The sequence below is a fragment of the Phycodurus eques genome, chromosome 19 (genome assembly GCF_024500275.1).
Source record: "Phycodurus eques isolate BA_2022a chromosome 19, UOR_Pequ_1.1, whole genome shotgun sequence".
NCBI lineage: Eukaryota > Metazoa > Chordata > Actinopteri > Syngnathiformes > Syngnathidae > Phycodurus > Phycodurus eques.
In genome coordinates, this window is record NC_084543.1 from 13,801,268 (window position 1) to 13,828,495 (window position 27,228).

General features: G+C 40.9%; 3 protein-coding genes across 4 annotated transcripts; 1 reads left to right on the top strand and 2 right to left on the bottom strand.

The window, feature by feature from the left end:
• Nucleotides 1-742: 742 nt before the first annotated feature.
• Nucleotides 743-6,255, bottom strand: mrpl38 (mitochondrial ribosomal protein L38). The gene is made up of 9 exons (XM_061706293.1): nucleotides 6,160-6,255; nucleotides 5,441-5,629; nucleotides 4,953-5,084; nucleotides 4,316-4,518; nucleotides 4,157-4,229; nucleotides 4,018-4,063; nucleotides 1,551-1,709; nucleotides 1,292-1,428; nucleotides 743-1,198 (listed from the first exon to the last, which is right to left on the bottom strand). Exons 1-9 carry the CDS (start codon nucleotides 6,242-6,244, stop codon nucleotides 1,062-1,064), a joined length of 1,161 nt encoding a protein of 386 aa, XP_061562277.1. The 5' UTR covers nucleotides 6,245-6,255; the 3' UTR covers nucleotides 743-1,061.
• A 330-nt stretch (nucleotides 6,256-6,585) lies between these two features.
• Nucleotides 6,586-17,826, top strand: trim65 (tripartite motif containing 65). 2 transcript variants are annotated; one of them, XM_061706779.1, is made up of 8 exons: nucleotides 6,586-6,657; nucleotides 7,048-7,469; nucleotides 8,712-8,807; nucleotides 9,535-9,765; nucleotides 11,368-11,536; nucleotides 11,625-11,714; nucleotides 14,151-14,368; nucleotides 15,106-17,826. In XM_061706779.1, exons 2-8 carry the CDS (start codon nucleotides 7,050-7,052, stop codon nucleotides 15,448-15,450), a joined length of 1,569 nt encoding a protein of 522 aa, XP_061562763.1. In that variant the 5' UTR covers nucleotides 6,586-6,657; nucleotides 7,048-7,049; the 3' UTR covers nucleotides 15,451-17,826. The 2 variants fall into 2 exon arrangements, with proteins under 2 accessions (XP_061562763.1, XP_061562762.1); XM_061706778.1 differs by having other exon boundaries at nucleotides 6,625-6,957.
• wbp2 (WW domain binding protein 2) lies at nucleotides 17,216-26,730 on the bottom strand. Its single transcript, XM_061706785.1, has 8 exons — nucleotides 26,457-26,730; nucleotides 25,660-25,768; nucleotides 22,167-22,302; nucleotides 21,991-22,083; nucleotides 20,206-20,352; nucleotides 19,987-20,118; nucleotides 19,829-19,908; nucleotides 17,216-18,219 (listed from the first exon to the last, which is right to left on the bottom strand). Exons 1-8 carry the CDS (start codon nucleotides 26,513-26,515, stop codon nucleotides 18,172-18,174), a joined length of 804 nt encoding a protein of 267 aa, XP_061562769.1. The 5' UTR covers nucleotides 26,516-26,730; the 3' UTR covers nucleotides 17,216-18,171.
• Nucleotides 26,731-27,228: the final 498 nt, after the last annotated feature.

Here is a 27,228-nt window from a genome sequence, read left to right on the forward strand (position 1 = left end):
TTGTAGGCTACATCTGGTTTTCTCCAGCCACTCCAGCTTCTTCCAACATTCTAAAAACATGCATGTTAGGTTAATTTAAGACGGTAATTTGTCCATAAGTGTGTTAGTGAGAATGGTCGGTTGTCTATGTGTGCCCCGTGATTGGCTGGCAACCAGTCCAGGGTGGACCTCACCTGTCGCTCAAAGCCAGCTGGGATAGGCTTCAGCTCGACTGTGACCCTGAGGACAAGCTCTGTAGAAAATAGGGAATCAATTTTACAAAAATAAAATTGTAATCAAGGTTTTTATTTTCCTGTTTTCATATGATTGTCAGCTATGTGTAGGATAAAATATACTCTTAAGTGATTCAAACATAAATGGGTTTTCTTTTCTGTGAAGATAAAAAAATAAAAAAATTGTAATGATTACAATTTGAACATCCAATTTTCCTTTATCTGTGGGTTTTTGTTTCATTAGTGTGGTAGTTTTTGTAACATTCACTGAATTGTTAGAAAATTACATTTTGTGTGCGCTCATTAAAAATATCATTTGCAGTCTATGGGCCACATTTGTAGGAATCTTGTACAATATGGCATAGGTAAGATTAATTGTGAAAGGAAACATTTTTTTACCAATCAAATCCGCACTCATTTATTTTGTGGTTATGAATGTTTTCAATACACGTTGAAACAGTATACTTTTACAGGGTCAACGAATCTTTTGTTCTCCCATCTGAGTTACTTTGGAAAACAAGGAGTCATGTTTCTGCAGCCAGTCTCCATATGAGTTTGAGTGGCTTATTGCTTTATTTTTTTTAAACATTTACAGGTGAAAAAAACAAAACTGAAAGGTAAAACTAATCATTAAAACAAGATGTACAGTAATTCAACAGTGACAGTGATGACATTGTTAGTTGTACCACAAAGATGCAGAGGCATATTATATTAACCATGATAAATGCATTTTTATTAAAATCTTATTCCTCATTTAATTCTCAAACGGAACCCCAAAACACATAAAAAAGGAGATAAGTGGTGTGACCACCAGACATTTCTCAGCATTTCAACATGTACGTATGCTCATCAGTATATGCCATAGGTTTGCTCCTTTCCATCTCTGTATCTGTCCAGGTAGCGCAGGGGTTGTCCGTGGGGGTATTTCACTTGCGGTGGATGGTAAACTGGAGGACGGATGAATTCAAACACTGGCTCTCGCATGTCTGCAGGTGAAGATATTCATAATTAGACATCAGTGATAAGTAATGATACACTCACAAGACTTGTTTTGGATGCTGCGGTTTAGTGTTACTAACTGAGGGTGTTGTCAAAGGTGCTGGTGACAGATTCATCCCATTGGCACTGGAAGAACGCCAGACCAGCTGGTGTCATGCTGTCCTGGTGTTTTCTGTAGAAATCCACTGTTTTGAATGTACGGTCTACCAGTGAATGACTACAAAAAAGAGGCAAAAATTGCTATTGTTATTTGTTATGTATGGGAAAAAAATGTCGCTTCGTTGTGAGATCTCAATGTCCACCCATGTGATGGGAGGCAAAGGTCGTGCAGTTGCTCACCATGGCGACGGCCTCAAATCCTCCTGGAAGCGTATGGGCCCCTCCTGCTGGAAAAGGATGTAAATGTAGCGGTGGAAGCCCGTTCCTCTTGCGGGAAAAGGAGGCAGATAGTGACATAGTTCTTCTCCAGCCTGCACTGCTCCGCCTGGTATGTTCCCACTGTGGAAACACGAGGCAGTCATCGTCCCACGTTATCACGCATAGTTGCTGTCGAAACAAAAGCATGTACAGTGCGACGCCGCTACATTGCGGGTCTAATTACAAAAACATTCTGTGTTCCCCACACAACGACGAACAGATGCTATCACTGAAATAGTTGAAAACGTTTTAAATATTAATGCATACTGAGCTATTTGTTCAGATAAAACTTATTCCATGTTGGGAAATACACATTTCATGTTATAATATGCAATTCAGTCAAAACTACAGTGAATTACTCGCCCAGTCACAGTTCACCATTTGCAAATTCAACTACTGTATTTCTGTCCCCCCGTCCTCTCAATTGATTTGCTTTTCTGAAGCTCAGTTTTTTTTTTTACGTAATATTTAGACTTTACACCAATCTGATCTGCGTTATCGGTATAGGCCGATAATTAGCATTTTATGCTGATCGGCTTTCATGTCATATGTCGCCGATCTGATGAATGAGTGTCTTGTTGCGCAGTTCTGTAACTATCAGGTGGCCAATAAAGTTGTTTCAATCTTGTCGGTGATACGCTATTTTGCGGTGTCTCAGACAAACAACACGTAAGTTATTTGCAGTCTGTGCACAACTGAAGTATGTCGTGGGGAACGTCATCTAAATGCTTCAGCACAAATTTGATCGCACACCTGAAGAATGTACACGAGGAGCATGCCGCGTTCAAGCAACGCAGCGTGGGGGAGAGAAAAGTGTCAAACGGACACTCTGGACAACACCCGTCCATATAGCCGGGACAGTGAGAAAGTTAGAGTAACCATGTCATTAACAGTATTTATTTAAGTAATTCAATTGCAATAAAGTAATTTAATTACATTAAGTAAGCACCCATTATGTCTGTAAATTGTAATGTTGATTTGACCTAAACTTATGTCAGTGGCCAATCCTTGAATGCCCCCTAGAGGTCATTGGTGTTTTAACTTTTGTCTCAAATGCTCGAGAATAATTTGAGCTGGGACGGGCGGCTCCAGCACGCCCGCAACCCTCGTGAGGATAAGCTGTACAGAAAATGGATGGATGGATACAGTACACAATTATATACAATAAATGAACAAGTCATGTAAACAGACACATTGCTCCATCTTGTGATCGGATCGGTGATCGTTTTTTTTTAACTTGCTTATCGGTGATCGGCCCCAAAAATCCTGATCGTGTAAAGTCTAGTAATATTGTAAGATGATCTTTATTTATTTATTGGGGTGGTTGTGGTGGTAGTGGGGGGCCAACACCTGTAGTCGGTCTTGGTACCAAATCGTCTGTGCAGGTTCACAGTTTTCAACCTGTATTGTAAATGACATTTGCAAACATCCATCCATCCATCCATTTAGTGAGCTGCTTCTCCTCACTAGGGTCGCGGGCGTGCTGGAGCCTATCCCAGCTGTCATCGGGCAGGGGGCGGGGTACACCCTGAACTGGTTGCCAGCCAATCGCAGGACACATAGAAACAAACAACCATTCGCACACACATTCACACCTACGGGCAATTTAGAGTCTTCAATTAACCTACCATGCATGTTTTTGGGATGTGGGAGTGACCGGAGAAATCCCACGCAGGCACGGACGGGGAGAACATGCAAACTCCACACAGGTGGGGTCGGGGATTCAACCCCGGTCCTCAGGACTGTGAGGCAGACGCTCGAACCAGTCACTCACCGTGCCGCCGATAAATAAGCAATCATTGATAAATAAAAGTAGCAAGAGACATTTATATCATTGTAATGGAGTAAAAGTACTGTTACTTCTTAACAGCAGAAGTGTTTGCTTCTGGTCTCGTCAACTCCTGTGACAGGCGGAACCTCAAGCCAATGCGCTCCCATATTTTTCCACCACGGAGTAATATTCACAATTACATCCATGCGTGGATGGCGGATGTGTGGAATGGCTCTAGCTGCAAGTGTTCAAAGAGTACGAAACAGTCTATGATGACAGCGACGGCGAACCCCCCCCCCCCCCCCCCCCACGAAAAACTCATCTCATTTATACGTGTCAAGTAAATGGCGTATTTTGAGTTCAAAACGGCGAATTTTGCTGAAAGGCAACTGATTTGCATGTATGCGATTTGGACCAAGCTTTTCTGCAATTATGCCCCATTTTTACATAACAGTGGGGCTAATATACTTAATAACTGCCCGCATGCCATGTTTCTACATCCATTACATGATCAGCTCAGCAGTTTTTAACTTTTCCACACTTCAACACTGAAGTATGCTTACACAAAAGCATTTGATGGTTGTAAAATGAAATCAAAATATCACTCAAATGACTTACACAAGCCAGTGCAGGTATTCAGCTTCATTATCGAGAAGATGCTCATCTGAAAAACACAAAAATATGTTTGATGTGGAACAATAATAGTTCCATGTATTGGTAGACTGTAGCTACATTATATTGAAATGTGCAGCCTGACCTGGTGAGGTGAGCAAGAGGGTCCAAAGCGAACCCTCATCGGCATTAAAGCTGACCACAGGAGCAGATGCCGCCTGGGTGAGAAAGTCAAACAAGTGGAAAGAAAATGTATTAAGGCCAAAGAAGACATTGCAAGAATCCATTTTTATACTGCTCATACTTCTGTCGGTGTCAGAGGATTCCCATAATGCACTTGACCACTCGTTCCCTGGCTATAGCAGATCCGTAGAGGTATTTGAGGCAGGAAATACGCCATAGGGAAAAGATCCCTGAAGACCCCATAGTGGTCTGCCAGTCTTCTTATATGAAAGGGACCACTGCTCTTCTCCCATATTTCCTGCACTCGATCCACAGATATCTTGACTGAGCGAGAAAAAGAGATCATTCAATTACAAACATTGTTCACAGTTGTCCATCCATTCATCTTCTATGCCACTTATCCTCACGCAATACTCTGGATAGCTCTATTCTGCTCCGTATGACACTAGCATTTAAAAGAGAGATTCTTCCATCCCATATTCAAAAAAATAAACACTTGTGTGATAAGAATATAAATTAGTTCATGAGGCCATTAAATTTACCAACATTGAGAAACTTTTATAAAAAAAAAAAAAAAAAAGGATGACAGTTGAATGAAAACATTGAAAACAAAGCAAAATTGAATTGAAAACATTTCCTGTAAAGTTTACAGTTTGAAACAAACCATGTATGTTCCCATTAGTTGTTTTGGTAGAATTAAAAAAATAAAGAAAGAAATAAAAAATAAAGAAATTCAGTACCATTGTGATTGAACCTACATGTGCGCAAACGACTGGTCCTCTCCAGTTCGATATTCTTCTTGTTCTCCTTCATCACCTGCCTCCTCTCCCTCAGCTCATCGGTTCTAGAGTGTCGATATCGAGGTAGTCCGATATTCACCCGTGCTGCACCTGACAAAACACACAGGTCACAAAAATATGAAGGCTTAAGCAGGGGTACACACATACTGACTTTTAAAATCTTAATGATAATTGGACTAAATTTGAGCATTTCCCCCCCCCCCCTTCCAATTCAAGTCAGCAAATGTATGACTGTCATTATGGCTCAAAACTAATTTCCTGACCAAATAATCTTGTCGCTCTCGTCGTCACAAATAACCAATTAGGTAGCGACTAGAATCTCGCACTGTTGCCGCACACCAATGGAGGAGTGACTGGTTGTGTTGAGTGTTTGTACATCTCCCAAGTAAGTTAAAATGTTAACTGTACTGTCCCCCAATATGGCGGCATCCTTTCTTGTTTCTCACCATGTTCCGGATCCTCTTTCTCCATATAGCCGTGATAGGTCTTCCACCAGACCAGCTTGTTCTTCGCGTCTTCAGCCTGTCTGAAGTAACGGTTGTAGCTGCGATATTTCTCTATTGTGTCAATGTTTTGAACGTCAATGTCTTCATTCGGCATCGGGCCCAAGGGAGGTCTCCGTCGATAGAGGAACGCTGTTATGTGGAAACCCACAAATACTGTAGTTAGTTTCCTGTACACCTTGGAAAAGCAAGCTTTCTGAGATTACATTGCTCTTTCAACTATTGATTTGTGCACATTTGTATCGATTTATATGAGCTTTATCTAGAGCTCATTGTAAATCAAGCTGAATTAAATGACTGTTTTTAATGGAGAAGTGTGAAAGGTTTCCACACTTCTCCATTAAACAGCACTATTCAATCAAGACAATCGTTGATACTAAAACCCATAGTAGGTCACAGCTCATTCTTGTTTTGGCGTTCATTTCAATGACCATGAAACGACATTTCACTTAATAAACTACCGAATATTTAATTATTTCACTAATTGAATTTGACTAAAAGTCGGTTTTAAAATACTGGACGAGCGAATGTAACCGCAGGATTTGACTCCAAGCAGCATGCGCACGCTGCACTACAATAAGTGCACGCACCAACAGGCATATTTTGAAAATAACATTTGAAAAAAAACCAAGCAAAAACAGCCCAAGTGTCAGTATTTGTACCTGTTGTGACAAAAGTCCTTGCATTGTTGACCCTTAAATCAAAACAATTCCGAAGCACACCAGCAGACACTGTGCGCAGCGCCATCTTGGATGGCGCTACGGTGGCCGAGAAAAAATTAGTTCATGATCACTCGTTTTTAGTAGGTGTACACTGGAAGGACCACTTTCGACTAGGATGGATACCGCATTTCGGCGCACACGATTATGACATTACATATACTACTACTACTACTACTACTACTACTACTACTACTACTAATAATAATAATAATAATAATAATAATAATAATAATAATAATAACAATAATATTACAATATGCGTGATCAATGCTAATGTAATATAAAATTAATAATAATGCTATGTAGAAGCAATTAAAATACATATACAGTACATAGAAAGTCCGATTTTACATTTTTCAGACAGTACTTGAGGGTATCATCTTGTCGTCACTAGGGAAGGATCAGGTGACGCTGCATCTTGACGCGCTGTGAATTTTGGTAATGATTTCGTTCGTTCATGTTAAACCCATTGAATGAATTAGAATATCCGCTTTTTACTACATTTCAGTATGGTTGTGTTGTTCTGAAGCGCCCCGGCTAACGCTAAATGTAGCTTCTCATTCCGCATTGCTACGTTAGTGTGTGTTTAGCTAACTGCGCGGCGCTTTATGAACTGCTTGCTGCCTGTGTGCTTTGTTGTCGAATCCTAAAATAACAGAATGAGCGATTTTGGAAGTGGGATCTAGTATCCATGCTGCTTTTAATTGTTATGGTAATTTCCTGCCAAATGCACTACAGGTAAGATAACATTTACGACATCCTGACCAACCTTTTGTTGATTATTGTCTCACACACATTGTTTTTTTTTGTTTTTGTTTTTTTCCCCAGTGATGGATTCTCAGAGCTCAAACCTGACCTGTGTCATATGTCTAGAGCACTTTCAAATTCCTGTCACCATCCTGTGTGGGCACTCATTCTGTCAGAAGTGCATCACTGCCCATTGGGACACAAAACTCAGTTCTGGTATTGGACCTTATTGTCCCATCTGCAATGAGAAGTTTGCCACCAGGCCCATCCTCAAGCGTAATGTGTCCTTGTCGCTCCTGATCGAATCTGCGAACAGCAACACTGGCCCGTCTTGCAAAGACTGCGGCAGGGAGGAAGGTGGATCAATGCTTTGTGGTCATCATCATAAGCCTTTAGTTTATTACTGCAAGCGGGATAACATGTCAGTGTGCTGCGAGTGTGCCATCACAGAGTGCAAGAACCACGACAAGGACTTGTTGGAGACAGAAAAGAAAAAACAAAAGGTACACACTTCACATTTTCCAGTCCACCCATGTGTCATAGTGCTGAACACAATTGTCTCACAGTTGAGTGTTTTTTCTTCCTCCCATGTTTCAAAATCATGCTATTATTACTATCCATCCATTTTCTATACTGCTCATCCTCATTAGGTTTGCAGTTAGCTGGAGCCTAACTTTGGGCGAGAGGCTGCGTAAACCCTGCACTGGTCGCCAGCCAATTGCAGGGCACATGTAGCCCAATAACCATTTACACCTATGGACAGTTTAGAGTCTTTAATTACCCTAAAATGCATGTTTTTGGAAGGTGGGAGGAAACTGGAGTAACCCGAAGAAACGGAGCACGTGCAAAGTCCACACAGGAAGGCTGGAGCCGAGATTCGAACCTCAAAACTCTGAGGCAGATACGCTAACCAGGTCACCACGTGGCCCTAAAAACATCCATGTTCAGTTAACTTAAGACTCCAAATTGTCCATTGGTGTGAAGGGTCTTTGCAATCTGCAATCGGCTACCCACCTTTTCATCAATAAGTTATCCACTGGAGTGATTGCTACAATGTACCTAATGTATTGAGTAATCCAGTGCTTTCTGCGGCATTGCAGCAAAGGTTTTACTTACTATTACTCGTGCACTCACTGTAGTAGTCCCGCCACGCTGCACTATTTGCATATCTGTTGTTGTTGACCAATACTGGCCACTCATGCCAGAGTCGCATCTGCTCCACTTGCACACTGACTGAGGAGTATCTGCAACATTTGCACAATCAACATTGTTCCAGATTATCGCACTACTAGTCACTGTAAACTGCATACATTCCTTGAAGTCAATGCGCCCTTTGGACAAAGATCATTGCACCGGGCTATTGCTATATTAGTCATTCAAACTGCTCTAAGTGCTAGACTCTGCATCTTTTTGCACAATTGTCCACAAAAATAAATAAATATATATATATATATATATATATATATATATATATATTTGTAACGGCATTACCAGATAACTCGCAAACCTTTATTGCTCAGTGACTGTTTTTGTCAAATGTGTTCTCTGTCAATTGACTGTCTGTTGTCGTACTAGAGCGGCTCCAACGACCGGAGACAAATTCCGTGTGTTTTTTGGACATACTGGGAAAATAAAGATGACTCTGATTCTGATTCTTTCTCGGCATTCACTAATTTCTGGGGGAATAAGTAGCTATGCACAAGAAATAGTGTAACTCACTTTGTTGTGTTTTTTTTTTTGCACAGCTTTTACTGGAGAAGAAGAACGAGGAGGTGGCGAAACTCAGTGAAGAAACCAAGCAAAGTATTCACCACCTAACTGAAAATATCAGCCAAGCTAAGGTAATTACTTACTTTCTATCCTCAGTTTCTATCCTCAGTTTCTATCCTCAATGTAGGATGAGCTATCCTCAATAGCTCATCCTACATGTTAGTAGCATGACACATCATTTTAATTAGGCATATGGGGGAAAAAATGTGTCGATCACATATGTTACTGCAAAAATCATGATTAACTGCACAATTTGGGAATTTATAATTGGCATATTAAACCATCAATTTAATGCAAGGAATTTCACTTGAATGAATCGTACAGTAAATATTAGGGGGAACCCGATTAAAAAAAAAACAACAACAACTAATTCATTAGAGGCTTGCTTTGTAATTAAAGTCATTTTCATCGATTAGAAATGTTTGACACAAGAAACAATGTTTTTTGACTCAGATACATTTTGGAACTTAAAGGAGAAATGATTTTTTTTTTAACAATAGCACAGGGAGAAAGTGCAAACTTTGTAGTGGAGAAGTAGAGATGCAAACCCGATGCGAACCTCTCACCTGTGAGGTAGCTGTACTAACCACTATACCCACAATGAAGCTTTATGTAATCCTATATCATTTTGTGGTTTGTGAACGTCCATAACATTCCATCATATTGGCAAAATCACAAGAAATGCGTCACTGTGAAAATACGTTTGGTACTCGTGTGAAGCTGTCAATCTTCAAAGCTCTATAAATGAAGCACATCAACTGGTCTTTTATAATGTTTGTGTTGTTTTTCAATAACCAGGAGACGATGCAGCAGACATCCAGTCGGGTCACAGCCAAGTTTTCCACCCTGGTAAAAGTACTGGCTGAGCGGCAGGAGGCCACCGAGCGCTTCATGGAGCAGCAGAAAGAGGCGGCCATCTCTGAGGCAACGGCGCGTCTCTCTGAGCTGGAGGAGAGCGCCAAGAAGCTGCGAGCGAGCCAGGATAAGATAGCAGCTCTTCACGACCTCTCAGATACAGACCTCATCAAGGTTTGGAATGGCCTCACTTTTCACTGCCATTCGTTGGGATGGTTGAATGTCGCTTTACTGCGTTTTTTGGTCTCTTGTTCATCACAGGCAGGACTCTCTTAATTGATGTACCGCACTGTAGATTCATTCACGCCATAATGGCGTGCCACAGATGCAAAACTTCTGCCCTCTTTGATCATATCTAAAAGTTTCACTTTTTCGCTGATTGGTCATCATCTTCTTCTTCCTCTTGGGCGCAGCGCTTAGGCGGCATTGTAAGGGCTTCACTAATCAAAAAAAGTTATCGCTTAAACAAAAAAAGTTATCACGAACACAACACTAAGATACAGTATGCGAGACACAACAAGGGAAGATGCTGGGTGAGGCTCGCGATGAGCTCATGGGATAAATCCACTCGTGCTCTCATTAGTCGATGCCGTGCCGGGAACCAATCACCCGCCTTGTATGAGTGCCCGTGGTATGTACAGTACAGTACAGGCATGTATGTACAAAGCCTCTCAGTCGACTCATCTCTTTGTATGGCATGCATGGAAACCTTCTCTCTCGCGCATCAACATGAAACAATGCGTCTTTCCGCAATATGGCTGCTGATATGGGTGTATTTTTTCATTTTTATTTTTTGATGAAATTGCTTTTTTTTTTTTTTTTTTTTTTTTTTTTTTTTTTTTTTTAAATGAATATTTTTGAAAAACCCGCCAAGCACTGAAGCCGTGAAGCGCCAAGTGGCGAGGGAACACTGTATATAGAAATTTGAAATGAGAAAATAACCAAGACTAATCACTTATTTTTCCTATTGGGAGAAATCACGGCGTTCTAATAGTGTGGGGCCCATTTTGAACATAACTAACAACGACAAATATGGTCCCTGTTCTGATAAACAACACAAAAACGCTTTTGTTGTGCTCGACTCATCATATTTTGGACCATCTCAGCTGACTTCAGGTAATAAGCTGTGCACAACCTGAATTGGTCATCAGTTACACCGGTCCATAAATTTAGAGACTTCATTAAACCTGACATGTATGTTCTGACACTGGGGGAGTACCCTCGTAAGCACAAAGAAAACATGGAAACTCCACACAGAAAGCCGATCAAATCGGCATTCGTTGAGCATTAAATAACCTTTAGATTATCCATCCATAAATTTTCTGTACTGCTTTATCGTCACAAGGGTTGTGGGCGTGCCGGAGCCTATCCCAGCTATCTTTGGGCGAGAGGGGGGTACACCCTGAACTGGTCGCCAGTCAATCGCAGGGTACATATAAACAAACAACCATTCGCGCACACATTCACACCTAAGTGAAGTTTAGAGTCTTCAATCAATCTACCATGCATGTTTTTGGGATGTGGGAGGAAACCGGAGTGCCTGGAGGGGAGAACATGCAAACTCCACACAGGCGGGGCCGGGATTTGAACCCCGGTTCAGAACTGTGAGGCAGATGTGCTAACCAGTCTTCCAACGTGCTGCCACCTTTAGACTAAATTGTCATTAATATTAATAGTGTTGAAGGAGTTGCATTTCTGTTTTAAACGTCACATACTTGTAATGAAGTCATCAAACACCAAAGAATAAACTCTCTTTATATTCTTCTCTTCTGATAGGAATCAATGCTCATAGAAGTTCCACGCCTGAAGAAAATTCCCTCGGACGTGACGCCCCACCTGCAGGATCGATTAAGTGGCATCACAGAAGTCCTGACCCGATTATCCAAGCTGGTGGTTGAGGACCTCGAAAGAGCTGTCTGCACCGTTGTGGGTCAGGACGTCGAAGGTAAGCCCCGAGTATTCGACCTCCCCTCTTCTTCTCTCCTCTGTCTTGTTGTCTGTGTGTTCTCATGGCTCTCGTCATTTTCCGCTAGGTTCTCCTCAGGAGAAGAGACCCATTCTGGCTGTGGTTCCCAGTTCAGCTGCTCCGTGCTACCCTGGCGGGAAGGAGGGCCTCAGTGCTTGTAAGTCTTTTCTTGAATTTCTACTTATGAGTGAAACAATTATTTTGTTAAATGCAGTGAAAATAATAATATGCAAATCAACTATAATACAATGGAAGCACAACAATGGGACACACCTGAGCCACGTATAATTCAGAATTCGGCCAAAGTTTTCAGGAAAATCCTTCTTTGAAGTCAAACTAACTCTGACTTTTACCCGCTTACCTCTTTACTTTAGCTTACCTCATGAGACGTCAAGTTAGCGAGCATCAATTGGATTAACCCCGTTTTGTTTTTTCTGGCCAGAAGTCACTTTATTGAGTAACTTTTACGGCCCCTTCTAGCCACTATCTTTCAAAACAATGACTAGCAACTAACCTAGTAGCCTAGTTTTGTGGTATTATTCCAGACTTCTGGAGACTATATCCTCCAAAGTAAAAGATCATACAATACAAATAAAATTTGCAACAGTTAAAACATGCAATACATGCATAAAATGAAACAAAGTAGAATGTAGCTTGTAGCTATGCATACATCCTGTTTAGGCTTATTTCTAATTATTTTACTTTTCAAGTACAGTACATTTTTTAAGTATAGTTCCGTTGTATTGAACAATACAAAACTGTTTTGTTTTCAATCATTTATTTAAGTATGTTTTATTTAACTAGTATATATTATTCTCGGGGACTTTAACAAAGCTAAACTCAACCACGAACTCCCTAAATACAAGCAGCACATCGACAGTCCTACCAGGGAAAATAATACTTTAGACCACTGCGACACTACGGTAAAAAACGCATACCGTGCTATACCTCGTGCAGCCCTGGGCTCGCCTGATCACTGCTTAATTCACTTAATACCGACGTGCAGGCAAGAACTTAAATGCGCGAAGCCTACAGTGAAAACAGTGAAAAAGTGGACCAATGAAGCCAAGATGGAACTTCAAAGCTGTTTAGACTGCACAGACTGGAGTGTCTTTGAAAATTCAGCTGGCAGCCTGGATGAATATACGGACACTGTTACATCCTATATCAGTTTCTGTGAAGATGTGTGTGTACCAACAAAATCATTTTGCACATTCAACAACAACAAGCCGTGGTTCACTACTATATAATCCCTGTATAATATAATCGAGCTAGAAACCAGCTGACTAAAGAAATTAACATTGCAAAGTTGGAAAAACAGTTTAGCACAAACGACTCCAAATCAGTCTGGCATGCATTCCAATCGCTGACTAATTACAAGCGACGATCCCCCCAAGCTGAGTACAATAGCACACTAGCCAACGACTTGGAATACCTTCTACTGCAGATTTGAAAAGGACAGTTGTCACATTTCTGTGGGGCCAATTATGTATTACTCGTGCACTCACTGTAGTTGTCTCGCCATGCTGCACTATTTGCATATACTGGCCACTCATGCCAGAGTAGCATCTGCTCCATTTGCACACTGATTGAAGGGTGTCTGTAACATTTGCACAACCAACATTGTCCCAGATGATCGCACTACTCGTCACTTTAAACCGCATACACTCCTTGAAGTCTCGGCACCCTTTGCACAATGGTCATTGCGCCGGACTATTGCAATATTAGTCATTCGAACTGCTCTAAGTGCTAGAGGACTCTGCATCTTTTTGCACAATTGTCAAAAAAAAAAATAATAATAAAAAATGTACCGGCATTACCAGATAACTAGCAACCCTTTACTGCTCAGTGACTGTTTTCTTTTTTTGTCAATGTCTTTCTGTCTCCAAAGTGTTCTGTAAATTGACTGTCTGTTGTCGTACTAGAGCGGCTCCAACTACCGGAGACAAATTCCTTGTGTGTTTTTTGGACATACTTGGCAAATAAAGATGATTCTGATTCTGATAATTGATTCATTATTAAAATACACTTTTTGGTTTTTCCTTTTTTGCCTTTATTTAAGCGAAGTGTTCAAACTGCAACATTTTACAATGGAAAATGAAATGCAAAACCTCCTATCTTTAAAAAAAAATAATAATAATAATCTTGTTGTTCTCTTTCATAACGCTATTTGTCAAAATGCGATCCGCCAATCAGAAAATCCTGCAGAAAGGGTTTGCATTTTGGCTGTTAATGTATTTTTTAGGCATAAAAGCTCTGCCTCATTTTTGAAGAACACTTAGGCCTACTACGCTACTGTTGGCCATTACGGTGGTACTTTATTGAGGTGGTACTTAGCTTAAAAAGTTTGAAGCAGGCACATCGCCAGTTGTGACATAATAATTGAATGATGGCTCGCTCACAGACATTTTAGGAAATAGGCAGATAACAGCTTGAAAATATTTTCTTGGTTGTTAATGTTGACATCTGATACGGGGGAAGGCACTCCATAGAATCAACTAATTGTAGACAATCTTTTAAAAATGTACATAATGTATCCCCTTCAAGACCTGTGATGAGTAAAACCATGAATTTCCTGTTTCCTTCACTCCAGACAGGTGCTCCCTGACATTTGACCCCAGCACAGCCAATGGCAATTTGGTTTTGTCCCAAGAGAACCGGAGAGCGCAGCACCTGACTTCGGGTCTGCGGCCAGTGGTAGAACACGAATCCCGCTTTGATTACACCTGGCAGGTGCTATGCAGCCAGGGCTTCAAACAAGGCCAGCACTACTGGGAGATGGAGGTCTCCAAGCCTTGGGTCTATCTGGGGGTATGTGCTGCCTTTCCATATTTCATGGTGATCAGACATACATACATAAATGCCTATGATTTGAGATGGGGGCAGCATAGTAATGCACTGTTAAGCACATCTGCTTCACAGTTGAGAGGTCTTGGGATTGAATCTCAGCCCTGGTTTGTATTTTCTCACTGTACTTGCGTTTGTACTCCAGCTTTCTCCGACATTCATCCAAAAATGGCAACGTTAGTTTAATGAAGACTGAATTGTCCGATAGTGTGAATGGTTGTTTTTTTTTATGTGCCATGCAATTGGCTGGTGACCAGTCCAGGTATACCTTATATTTATTTTATTTTTTTCTTTGTTTTCCAGTGTACCTACACTGATGGATTTTAGCGTTAAATAAAGGTTACGAATGTCAAAGTGGCCTTTGAAGCCTTCAGTTTTTCTGCATGTGCCCTGTGGGGAGGTGGGGATTAGAACACCTTTTACTAAAAACCTTACCATTTATATTACATTATTTAAGTAATGTTAACATGAGCAACCTAGCATTGTGACAAAAGTAATGGTGAGAACATATGACCAGGAACTTTTCCACAGGCCAAATCCTGTTATTTGTCAAAAGTTGATGCAGTTCTTGGAGGTGTCTCCAAAGTTGTCGCCTCCATTGATTACAAAGGCAAAAAGGAGCACCTCCTCAATTGGGACACTCAGCATGTCCGGACGACTACTGGTTAGCTGAGCAGACATTCTTCTCCTGTCCTCCTCAGGTCACCTACACCACCATCCCCAGGAAAGAGAAGGGTCGGAAGTTCATGCTGGGTATGAACGAAATGTCCTGGAGCTTGCAGCTGGACGAGAAGCAGCTCAACGCCTGGCACAACGGCCTCAAGGAGACCCTGGTCGGATCTTCTCAGCACGGCCGCATCGGCGTTCTGCTGGACTACGAGGCGGGAACGCTCACCTTCTACGGAGATGGACACGTCAGGCTACATGCCTTCCACTGTGCCTTCACCCAGGAGCTCTTCCCTGCTTGCTGGATAGGAGAGGGTGTCAGCATCACCCTATGCCATGAGTGTGCAGAACCTCATCGTTCTGCTTTTTATTTAAACTGAGACATTTATTACAAATGTCTTAAATTGTAGACGAAAAACTGTGGGGGAATTGATTGATCAGTCAAAAATGTGTAAAAATACACTACTATTTATAAAAATGATAAAATTTACATTTTATTGAGTAAAATAAGTACATTTTATCCCCAAGGAAAACACAAGTTGGTATCTGTTTGCATCTTGATTTTGGCCCACTCCTCTTTACAGAAGCTCTCTGAACTAAATCCTTCACTTGTTTGTCAGGTTTGAAAAGTGACGAGGTCACTCCAAGACCTTAAAATTATCATTCTTGAGTTGATCTACTTCTTTGTTGCCCTGGCAGTATGTTTTAGGTGCTGGATGATCCACGAGTACGCCTCCATTTATTGGACCCTCAATGCGGTGAAGATGCCCTGCCCTGTATGACAAGTTGAGAGGATGAGTATTTGTAATTGTTCATTGTGCAAAGCTACGTGGCACATTAACACCAGCCTGTCCATCTGTGGGAATGTGAGAAATCTGGCTCAGTGTTAGGGTATCAAATACTCAATAAAACGCACAACCATAATCAACAAACAAGCACAACAATTAGAAATGTCTTTGTGAGTAAACTTACAAATTGAGCAGGGGATTAAATCCTCCCTCATTGTATATCCACCCATTCAAGGTTGGAGGAAGCTGAAGCCTACCTCAGTTGACTGATCTGTTGCGAAAGGGGCATTGTCAGCTATGGGAACCACTACACTACACATTCCAGTCAGCACAGTTGGGGCCACAACTACACTCCCCCAATATATCAAATAGTGTTCTGAATCCTTCCACTAGTTCAATTTCTTGAGGCGTGCCCACATGAATTTTAAACTTTTTTTTTTTTCTTTAAATTTAAGCGTAACTCCTTTTTAAACTTTTTTTTTAAAAATATGCACAGTAAGCGCTGTTACACACTCATTTGACTGCTTTTTTACTTTCAAGCCATCCGATGTGGAGATTCACAGGAACCCAAAATCACATTCCAAGTGAAGGCGCTGTGTCACTTGTTACAAATTATTTTGTGTTTGCGGCAGTAATCCTTTGATTCACCTGTACATTCATGGACATCTGGCTGTAATTGGTTTATGAAAGAAGCATTATTTAATGTATATACATCACTCCTTGTGAAGTGTAACATGACTTGGAATGGTTTTTTTTTCAGGCTCGCATCTTTAAATTGTCATTCAGTATTTGGTGAATTTACAGGTACATCTCAATAAATTAGATGTGTCCAAACCTTAATTAGGTAGTTCAATTGAAAAAGTGAAACTCAAAGAGATACATGACACAGATATTTCATGATTTATAAATAATTATATGTATAATTTTGATGATTATAGCTTACAGCAAACAAAACCCCAGAATTCACCATCTATAAAAACTATATTATGTAACAATCAAGAAACAATGACAATAATTCTTAATTTAGAAATTAAGCAGGAATTTGCCTTCTGAAAAGTACTTTCCAAAGTGTTCAATGACCTAACAATGAAAATCTTTTATTTAGAAATTAGGCAGAAATTTCCATTTGAAAAGTGTTTAATGACTATATAATAATAAATTAACTTCTCTACCATATTCTAATTTATTGAGATGCACCTTTATATATATATATTCTGTGTGTGTGTGTGTGAGACAGAAGAGAACAGCACAGTATTCAAAGCTTTGGCCAAACTGAAGCACAACCATCCCTGCTATTGTGTTTCAGTCATGGGAGGACTTCTGTGCAGTTTGTAACTCAACATCCATCATGTGACACAAAATTAAAAACACATTTGTTTACACATGAAACAAGATCCTTTTAATAAATGCCTATTGGTTGCATTAGCCGTTGTTAATAAATATAAAGCTTCATCATACTTTCAGCCATGCCTGAGCAAGCAAGAGCCCCAGGCTCAGCGCCAAAAAAAAAAAAAAAAAAAAAACAACCGGCCACACCTATCATACAGTACATAGTTACTTTAGTAGGAAGTACAGGAGATCTCAAACAAAAGACTTAAAATCTGACTTGAGACTTTTCTATCATGGTTATGTCTAACATGCAGTGAGTCTACAGGCCTGTGTTTTGTAAACTGTCAAAAAACTGGTGACATCCACTTTTGCGCGACATAACACAATCCATCCTGTCTGTGTAAACCGCTCTGACCCACCTTTTACTGTCTGATCTTAATCCTGGATCAGGGACTCACTGCTGGACTCTAATCTATGCAGTCCTCTCATCCAGCACAATGTGTCAAAGCAGACGGGATGCCTTGTACACCCTGCTAAGTGTGACAAGCTATATATTATCTCCAAAATATATACAGTGAAATGGTAGAAAAATAAATTACTTCATTTAGCTCGCTCACTGGATAGATTCACAGAGCAATGTGTAACATAAGATCAAGTCATAGCTGATTGTTAGTTGTACTGTACAGTACATTACATAAATCACAGCAAAGCTAAATTAAGCATAGAGGGAATCTTGCAACACTCTCAAGACATTAATAATATGAAATAATACCCTCTCTCATTAATTGCTCTTTTGATCCAGTATTAATTTAGTGAACATTTCATCCAAAGGGTATGTGATGTCATGTTATGCATGTCGTGGAATGAGTAGTTCAGAATGTGTTTCAGAAGACAAGAAAAGAGGGAATGATAATAAATTACAATGTGGATGTCAAGGTGGTCCATGTAGAAGAGGTTCACGGAGGGGAAGGAAATAAAGCAGGCCTACTGGTTCTTCTTGTCTTCTGGAGGAGAGTAGGGGGGAGGCTTGTCCTACACACACAGACAGACATACACAAAAATACATAATTACAAATACTGGATGAACCAGGAGATCAGAGATACAGTGATATCCCAATTTTCTCATTAAAAGGGGACATATTAGAGAAAAGGTACTAAATTACATTAAATTGCTAGTTAACAAATAGTTGGGTATCTGGAGGGCCTATACTACCAAGTAAATCCTTTGTTTCCTGGACATTTCTGAGGATGTGTCTGAGCGAGCCATTCTGAATTGTGATGTCACAATTAGACTAATTCATATAGGAACTTTGTTAAACTTCGTTTCTTTGCCCATGACATGGACAAAGATCCATAGCCACTTTCATAAGGTAAGCAGAGCTTCATTGTTTTCTTGAATGCACAGAATAGAATTAGCTAACAGCGTTAGCTTCTGATAAGCGGCACATACTCCTTTACTCAAAGTTTTTGACGCAGTGTGGGTGGTGTGGTATTTATTTGTTCGGTGATGTGTCCTTGTGCCACACAGTTGAGTAAGTGCTGCCTCCATGAGTAAACATGCTTGTATTATCTTTATGAGAGCAAATATTACTAGGGCCCTAATGATTACTCGGTCGGCTGATTATATCAGCCTCTTTCAAACTAATCATAATCGGCCGGAGATTTGCCGAAATATGCTTACTTCCCCATGAAACAATAAACGCTGTTCAGCGTTAGTCTCATTCATAATTATGTCCTTGCCTCGTTTGTCCACTTGATGGAGCTCTGACTCCATTTAATGCAATAAGCATCTTTCCTAAGACTGACGTGTTGTCCCAGTTATCGCATGGCCATCCGACAACATGGCCTTTATTTACAACAGCAATGGCGGAATACCAGGTTACAATTTCTGCTTGTCACTGTCAGCAACAAGTGGAAATGGACAAAAGTATATAACACATGTTCTTAAATCCACTGCATATACCAGGAGAAAGTTTCAGTGTTTGCGTGACACTGAACACACATTTCTTCACGGGAAACTTTTTTTTAAACGAATGAGAAAAGGATTGGCTTCTATTTCAGTTTAACTCTCTCTTTGTACATCATATATTTAAAATGCATGTTTTGACATCTGAGAAAGTCATCACTCCACGGCAAAGAAAAAATAATGGGTTAGAAGAAATGTGATATGACAGGGCATCCTTCATAAATCCTGTTTCGCCAGTAACTGCACTCATGTTGCTTATATACTGTACAGTATACATTTATAGCCCAAATCTAAACATACATTTATCACTTAATGCATATTTGCATGTTTCTGTACCTGAAAAATCCTCTGTTGTAAAGTTAACCAAATACTTAAGAATACAGTATTGTAAAACAGTCAAATGTTCTGCCTGTCATTCCTATCTTTTTTGTTCATTTAAATGGGGAAAGATGATCTGAGATAAAGTGCCTTCAGTTAGGAGCATAAATTCATAAATTTAACTCTCTTAAGGCACTTCTGTTTAATATACTCGAGTTCCTTAAAGAGCAAACGGGGTCCCTATTTTTCCAACTCCAGAAAGTACCCAGCGATGCCTCGAGGTAAGGACGCCACTATTTGGGGAAATATGGAGTGTTCAAACATCAGCGAGGAGTTTCACTGTTATGAGAGAATTACCTCTGGCAGGTACACATGTGTAGGCGGCAGCGTGGAACAGTTAGCAGCACTGGCTGCAGCTTCAGCTGCTTTCGCCTCAGCTGTAAACAGAAGGAAAAAGTAGCACCAGTGAAATTGAATGCCACTTGGTGTACAGCACAGTAGTGCCAGGCACTCACCTGCAGCTGAAGAGGCGACTTCAGGGTCACGTGGGGGCTGCCTGGGCTGCTGACCCAGAGCAGATGAATACGGAGGTGGAGCCATGTAGGCTGCAGCGCTATCAAATGCTGGAGGGTTGGGGTAGAAGCCGTCTTCATGGTGCCGTAAATAGGAGGTTAGCGGGAAATCACTCAGATACTCCGTTTTTTTTCTTTTTTTTCCTCAGAGAAGCTACGTACCTGGAGCAGGCGCGTTGGGGTAGCCGTAGCCAGGTGGGGGTCCGTCGGGATATGCCCCGTTAGAAGGGGGAGGCGGGTAAGCATAGGCCCCGTTAGCCATGAAAGGGCATTCACCAAACCCTGGAGTGACAGGTTGACCTCTGGAAACTGAAGGACACAAAGCATGATGGAGGTCTATATTATGTCTTTTATTCTGGCTCGATTCCAGTTTTTAAATGTAAACAAGCCAAAAGGAAGAGTGTACACGCTATGGTTAGTATTTGGTCAAGTTGTCAGATGAAAGGGAAAACACAGCATTTCCTCAACTAGTAGCCCGGCTCTAATAGAGGACCTGTCTCAATGAATTGCCAGGTGAGTTGTTTATAAACAACAAGGTACAGTAAACCCTCGTTCATCGCTTTATCGGGGGTTAAGTTCAGGACTACTCTTGCAATAGGTGAAATCAAGGAAGTGGCAACCTTTCTTTTTTTTTTTTTAAATATATATTAAAGCAAGTCATTGATGGTGTAGTGGTACACTCGCCTGACTTTGGTGCAGGCAGCGTGGGTTCAATTCCCACTCAGTGACGTGAATGTGAGTGCGAATGGTTGTCCGTGTCTATATGTGCCCTGCGACTGACTGGCAACCAACCAGTGTAGTCCGCCTTTCGCCCGAAGTCAGCTGGGATAGGCTCCAGCGTCAGCCTCACAGTTCTGCAGACCGGGGTTCAGGCACTCCCGTTTCCTTCCACATCCCAAAAACATGAATGAATTGGAGACTCTAAAATTGCCCGTAGGTGTGAATGTGAGTGCGAATGATTGTTTGTTTGTATGTGCCCAGCGATTGGCTGGCAACCAGTTTAGAGTGTACCCCGCCTCCTGCCCGATGATAGCTGGGATAGGCTCCAGCACGCCCTGCGACCCTGGTGAGGAGAAGCGGCTCAGAAAATGGATGGATGAATGGATATTAAAGCTGTATGAATCACCCCAGTCCCACACATTAATTTTTCCTTCTCTTTTATTAACCTCGACCACACTCTTATAAACATTTCCTCCACTTATCCTCTTTCTCTTAATCACTTTTCATACTCTTAATATTAACAATATATAAACTTCTACAAGGGTACTCACCATTGAAACTGAAGGTGATGCTGGTTTTGAATGTACTTCGCAGCCACGAAAAGGATTACAGCTATTACTCTTATATTGTATCATCCTTTTTTATGTATCGGAACGAACATTCATTTATGCCTTAATGGCTGCCGACAGCTGCAAACCTTTTTTTGTTCTCCCTTCCTTCAACAGGTCGAGAAGTTGCATCTGTTCAGCTAGTTAGCTGCTACCATCTTTCTCTGCCACTAACTGCGTACCTTTAGGAGGCACAGAACGTTTGGGCGACATCGCAGAATTTGAAAGAAAGTATTCCAATGATACACGATGAGAGGTTAGTCTATTTCTTTCACATTTATTGACAAAGTAAGGAAACGCCGTTATAACAGATGCCAAAATAAAGCAGTCACCTCTACCGTCCCAGCACGAAGTGATGCATTCAGTAATTTAATGATTTAGGCTGGAAAATGCTTATTTTCCCACACCAGTTAAAAAATATAAAGAAATCCCATGATGTCAAATTATCAGCAATATAAATATCATTTTGAAAATCTGCGATGCACTGAATCCACAATAGGCGAACTGGGATATAGCGAGAGATTACTGTACCTAATTTCTAATAAACCCCTCACAATAGCCGGTAGGGTCCTCTTTTGAGTCCTCTTAAAAATGTTACAATTAAACTTTGCATTCTCACCCTGAGTGGCAACCTGCAACATGTATTGTCCGAACTCAATGGCTCCACCTGCAGTAAAGACAAGCTTAAAGCTCGTGCTGCCTTCCCAGCTACCTAAACAGAAAGAACACCAACACAGAATGAATACAATAATCTTACAACTAATACAACATTTTGCAAGTCACTATAAAACTGACCTCCTGGTTCCGCACTGATAGTCCCCTTGATGTAATTTGCTCCCAGTACAGGTTGTTTGACCTCACAACCCTTCATCAAATAGAAAGGCATCATAAAGGACCTGAGTGCATCTCGACCTTTGGCCACAAAGATCACCTGCAATAGAAGACAGAAAATATTTCCATCAGTTCAACACTATTTAGGATCCACAGTGAGTGAAAACCTCCACTGAATTTGTAAGTTTGCTCACTTACAGACATTAACTGTCTCAAATTATTATGGTTGTCAATTATTGTAATGGACATCAGTCAAAAATGCATACAAATCCAATGATGTTGTAAAATCTTGTGCAATTCAGTGAGTGAAATACGTATTTTAACAAAATATAAGTTAGTACTTGGTAGAGAAGCCCTTGCCGGCAAGCAGAGCGTCAGGTGAGAGTTTCTTGCAGATGGTCACCAAAGGTCCTTAAATACTACACTTTTCTTGGCTGCTGTTTGGAAATTCAAAGCTTTAGGTCCCTTCACAGGTTTTTTATCGGCTGGGGACTTATTAGGCCACTCAGTAAACTAATATGATTCTTCGTGGGCCAATTCTTTGTTGCCCTGGCCAAAGTTGTAACCTCAAACCGTCTTCAATGTTTTTGCTGAGGAGAGGATGTTTCATTCAAGAATTTACAAAACATGGTTCTGTTCATTGGCCCCTGAATGCTCTAAAGTTGTCCCGTACCCTCATATTTCGACCTCCATGCTTGACAGTGGGGATAGTGTTCATTGGTCATGCTCACATTTTTCATCCTCCAAACACAGCGGGTTAAGTTCATGCCACATAGCTCAACTTCGGTTTTATCTGACTGCAGCACTCTGTCCCAAGCACTCACCGAGTCATTTAGATGTTCCACTGGCAAACTTAACGGTGGGCCTGTTCATGTGCCTTATTGAGCCGCGGCACCTTGTGAACACTGCAAGACTTTAGCCCATTACGATGTAGTGTGTTACCAACTGTTGACTGAAGTCCCAATTGCCCTAAGAGAGAAGATCCTGCTGTGTACTTTGAGGGTGCTCCCTTACCTTTCGCATGACCATCCTGGCGCCACTAAGCAAGATCTTGCATGGAGCGCCAGACCGAGGACATGGTAATTTTGTGTCTTCCACTTTCTAATAATGGCGCCAATAGTTGTCCCGTTCTCACCAAGCCTTTTTATGTTTTTTCTTGGGGTTAGGCGAGTACCAATACAAGCCTTATTACAAGGTATCGGGTACTGGGTGAAAACTGCCAAGACCAGCCACCGATACGTGAGGCAAAAAAAAAAATATGACATCGAGTATGTCCTCTTCACCAGTAGTTGGCGCTACACTGCGGCAGTTTGACACATTCGTGAATCATCATGTGCATCAGAAAGAAAGAAAGGTCTTTGTTTACAGTTAATGTCATTGTGTTAATTGGAATTTTATGTATCAAAAATACCAGTTGTATTGGTACTCTGTATCTGTGATTACTCAAGAGTGAATATTCGTACTGGTATTGGTCCAAAAAAAATTGGTATCAAACATCCCTTGGTAACCCATTCCAGCCTTGTGCAAGTCTCTAATTGTGTATATTTTAATAGCTGACTGAACAAACTTACAAATTTCTAGTTTTCCCCCACTGTAATTGATTAATTTAACATACAATGTTCACCATGGAGGATATGGATAGTGGACTTCACACCAATCTGATCGGCTTGATCGGTATCGGCCGATAATTTGCACTTTATGATGATCGGCTTTAATGTCATAATTCGTCGATCCGATCAATGACGTCATTGATCGGCTCCGCAAAAGACATTTACTCCGCGTCACCATCGTGTACAGTATATTTGAATCCAAAAGCTAGTTTATTTTTAGCCATGTCGCATGTCTTTTGACGTAGTACTGTAAATATCTGACCGCCAATAAAGTTATTTTTAAAAAAACATGGCAGTGAGGGACAGACAACATGTAATGCCTGGATCAAACTACAAGACAAATTCGGTCTTTCACGATTGCACTATGTCAGACTACTGCAATAAAATTCCGATACCACCACATCCCATCTTTTATGAGCATTGGGCTTTAGCTTGTCAAGTCAAACACGACCAAATACACTAGTTACCATTGCGACGGCATCGCGACGTGTGTATGATAAGAACAAAATGGGGAACAATTTGTGGTGGTGGTCGGGAGATTACGTTCATTTAAGGACTGCGTGAGGTATGTTCACATACTTTTAATACGATAAGGCTCGAAAGCAGGCAACAAAAGGTTATGTAGCCTAGCAAGCTAGTGCTAGCACTAACTGTTGTACGGTAACATGCCGCCGTTATGTCGAATCATGCTCTAAAGTTTTGGTGTCTGTGAAATAATTTTTTAAGTAATTACAACAAAGTTATTCAATTTCAGTAAATTAGCACCCATTATTTCTGTCATGCTATAATGTTGGTTTGACCTGACTGATTAGAATACATGACCTGACTAGAGCAGTGATTTCCAACCTTTATGGAGCAAAGGCACATATTTTACAATTGGAAAATCTCACAGCACACCAACAAACAAAAATGTCACAAAAAGTAGATACACAGTAATTACTGTACGTACCACATGCCATCTAATAGAAGTGCATTTATTTCTTCTGTCTGTCACTATGCCTCCCTGGCATAAATAGAGGAACTAAGATACATTATTTCTTGTAAATGAATACTTTTTTTGTGCATTTAAGTAACATTTAATAATTTCCCACAGCGCACCTGAAGATCGCTCATGGTACATTAATGTGCCACGGCACACAGGTTGGGAATCACTGGACTAGAGAATACTTTTGAAGATTTGAAGATACTCAGTATACAGTAGACTGACTATACAGTAAATGAACAAGTCATTTAAATAGACACGTTGCTCCATCTTGTGATCGGATCGGTGATTGGTTATCGTTTTTTTAAAGTCGTTGATTGGTGAGCAGCCCCAAAAATCCTGATCATGTAAAGCCTAATGGATACGATATCGATAAGTGAAAATCTTTAAAAGACCATGTGTAAAACAGTTTGACCACTGCTTTAAAACACATTTAAATGTCTTAGAACACATTTTAAACATATTTGAACACGCAAAAAAAAAAAAACACTAACATAAAATGTATGGAAAACACTGTACGTAGTGTAGTGTTAGGTGGGATGGCGTGTGACTTCAGCGAGTCTGTGTGGATGTGCGGGCGTGAATTGTTGCTGACAAAAGCTACCGCGTGAGTGTTCTCGTTGTTTTATGTTTTTTTGTTTTTTACAGTACATCTGAAAAGTGTATAGGCGACTTGGGCTATCCTTTCCCACGTGGGAGGGCATTACAGTAAGTACACTGTAATAATAGCGCATTTAAAAAACGACAGGGGATTTTCACAAGCAACAGTGGATACATGTCACCCCAAAATATTTACTGTGATGTCGTGGAAGGGTTGGTGGACGACGGCGGGAGGGGGGCACTGTACAGACACATTTCCTCTCACCCTGTACGGAGTCAGGTAGATGCTGCCTTTCTTGCTCCTTCTGAAGGCCTCAGGTAGACCCTCCGTGTCGACGAAGACCAGCTCCACGTTGTCATGGTTCATCAAAACGCTATGACATTAACCCCCGTGAGCACAGCAGTATTATTACGTCATTGAACTCATACGGTGTTTTATATGCTTTATGTAGCATTACAATTGAGTTAGACTTCTAAAACACAGGTTGGAATTCTGAATTAAAAATGAGATGATATAATAGGGATTGTTGTGCAATTGTCAGGTGACCAAACACTGCCCATCACTTTACTTTTGAGTTCTGTAAAAGGATTTGTCTTGCATGCTATCGACTGACAGATCATACTAATCTGATTCCAGGTCAACTGTTAAGGAGCTACTATGTTGGGTTCTAGAAGAATCGACATTGACTTTATTTGTGCTTTGAAGCCTGCTATTATATTCTGACCCGTTATCACGGGCGTCAATATGCCATCAAGGACTACATTTGCCTGTCTTCTTCTTAGTCATTGTGGTATCTGTATAGCTAGTCACTAATTTGTTTCTAACGCTTCAGTTTGGGTATACAAACAATATAAGCCTAAAAGTACACTGTTGACGTAAATGGTGCTGTCATGGGAAAACCTAAGCTAGCCGACGCTAAAATGCGTCATTCCATGTACTGTAGTTCCTTCGAAGACTATTATACGTGCGTATAATGAAACCAAAGTGTCATTATGGTAACAAAACATGATAGTTAATTGTATTATGTTAGCGGTCTTCGCCGTTATACATGCCGTGGCTACCTTTCACTGTTGTTGATAATGACTCCGCCGGACTCCGAATGGTTCTGGTTTAGAGTCATGTCGACCGGCCTCCTCCTCCTCCTCCTCACTCCCCAACAACAAAGCCCACCAACGGGTGCGTTCCTCCGTCGCAATATTTAGCACAATACAGGCCTGGCTGCAGCCTCGGTACGCTTAAAACTAATGAGAAGCACGATTTTAAAGGTGTTTGAGCTGCTAACTTCAGTGCTGCACCTGCGCGTACGGCAGTCGACGGGAACGCCGACACGTGACGCCGTAAATACGTCACTTTTTATTTTATTTTTTATTTTATTTTATTATTATTATTATTGTTATTTTTATACGTACCACTGGGGGGCGGGGGGGGGCGGACACTTTGCTCTCAAGTACCACCATCACGACCAACATTAAAATACAGTAGTGTAGTAGGCCTAAATGTTAATCATAAACGAGGCAGAGGTTCTAACGCTAAAAAAGTACATTTATTATTATTGTAAGCCGCCTGTACTGTAATTAGAGAACAACTACATTTAAATAGGCATTCAACCAAATATGTTTTTCAGGTGCTTCATTATCAAGGTTGTGCCAAACATGTCTAATGAAATGTAATCATAAAGACTGTACTGCTAAAGGTTGAACTGGACAAATCAAATTCTATGATGGTTTATTACCTATTTATCTTGGGGGGGGGGGGCGAAATGGACCTCATCTCCTCCAGGTTCCGTCAGCTCAGTATGTCTCCTGCCATACGCCAGTGGATTTACAGCTTCCT

Bases quoted from the DNA above. Each gene is read 5' to 3' on its own strand.
- mrpl38 (XM_061706293.1), bottom strand. From the start codon at position 6,244: ATGGCGCTGCGCACAGTGTCTGCTGGTGTGCTTCGGAATTGTTTTGAT. The intron at 4,519-4,952 runs GTAGGTTCAATC...TTTCTCGCTCAG, and splicing joins GACCAGTCGTTTGCGCACAT to TCAAGATATCTGTGGATCGA. The intron at 4,230-4,315 runs GTATGAGCAGTA...TTTCTCACCCAG, and splicing joins ATCCTCTGACACCGACAGAA to GCGGCATCTGCTCCTGTGGT.
- trim65 (XM_061706779.1), top strand. From the start codon at position 7,050: ATGGATTCTCAGAGCTCAAACCTGACCTGTGTCATATGTCTAGAGCAC. The intron at 11,537-11,624 runs GTAAGCCCCGAG...ATTTTCCGCTAG, and splicing joins TGTGGGTCAGGACGTCGAAG to GTTCTCCTCAGGAGAAGAGA. The intron at 14,369-15,105 runs GTATGTGCTGCC...TGTCCTCCTCAG, and splicing joins AGCCTTGGGTCTATCTGGGG to GTCACCTACACCACCATCCC.
- wbp2 (XM_061706785.1), bottom strand. From the start codon at position 26,515: ATGACTCTAAACCAGAACCATTCGGAGTCCGGCGGAGTCATTATCAAC. The intron at 25,769-26,456 runs GTAGCCACGGCA...TTAATGTCATAG, and splicing joins ATTATCAACAACAGTGAAAG to CGTTTTGATGAACCATGACA. The intron at 22,303-25,659 runs GTGAGAGGAAAT...CTTCTATTGCAG, and splicing joins TCTACCTGACTCCGTACAGG to GTGATCTTTGTGGCCAAAGG.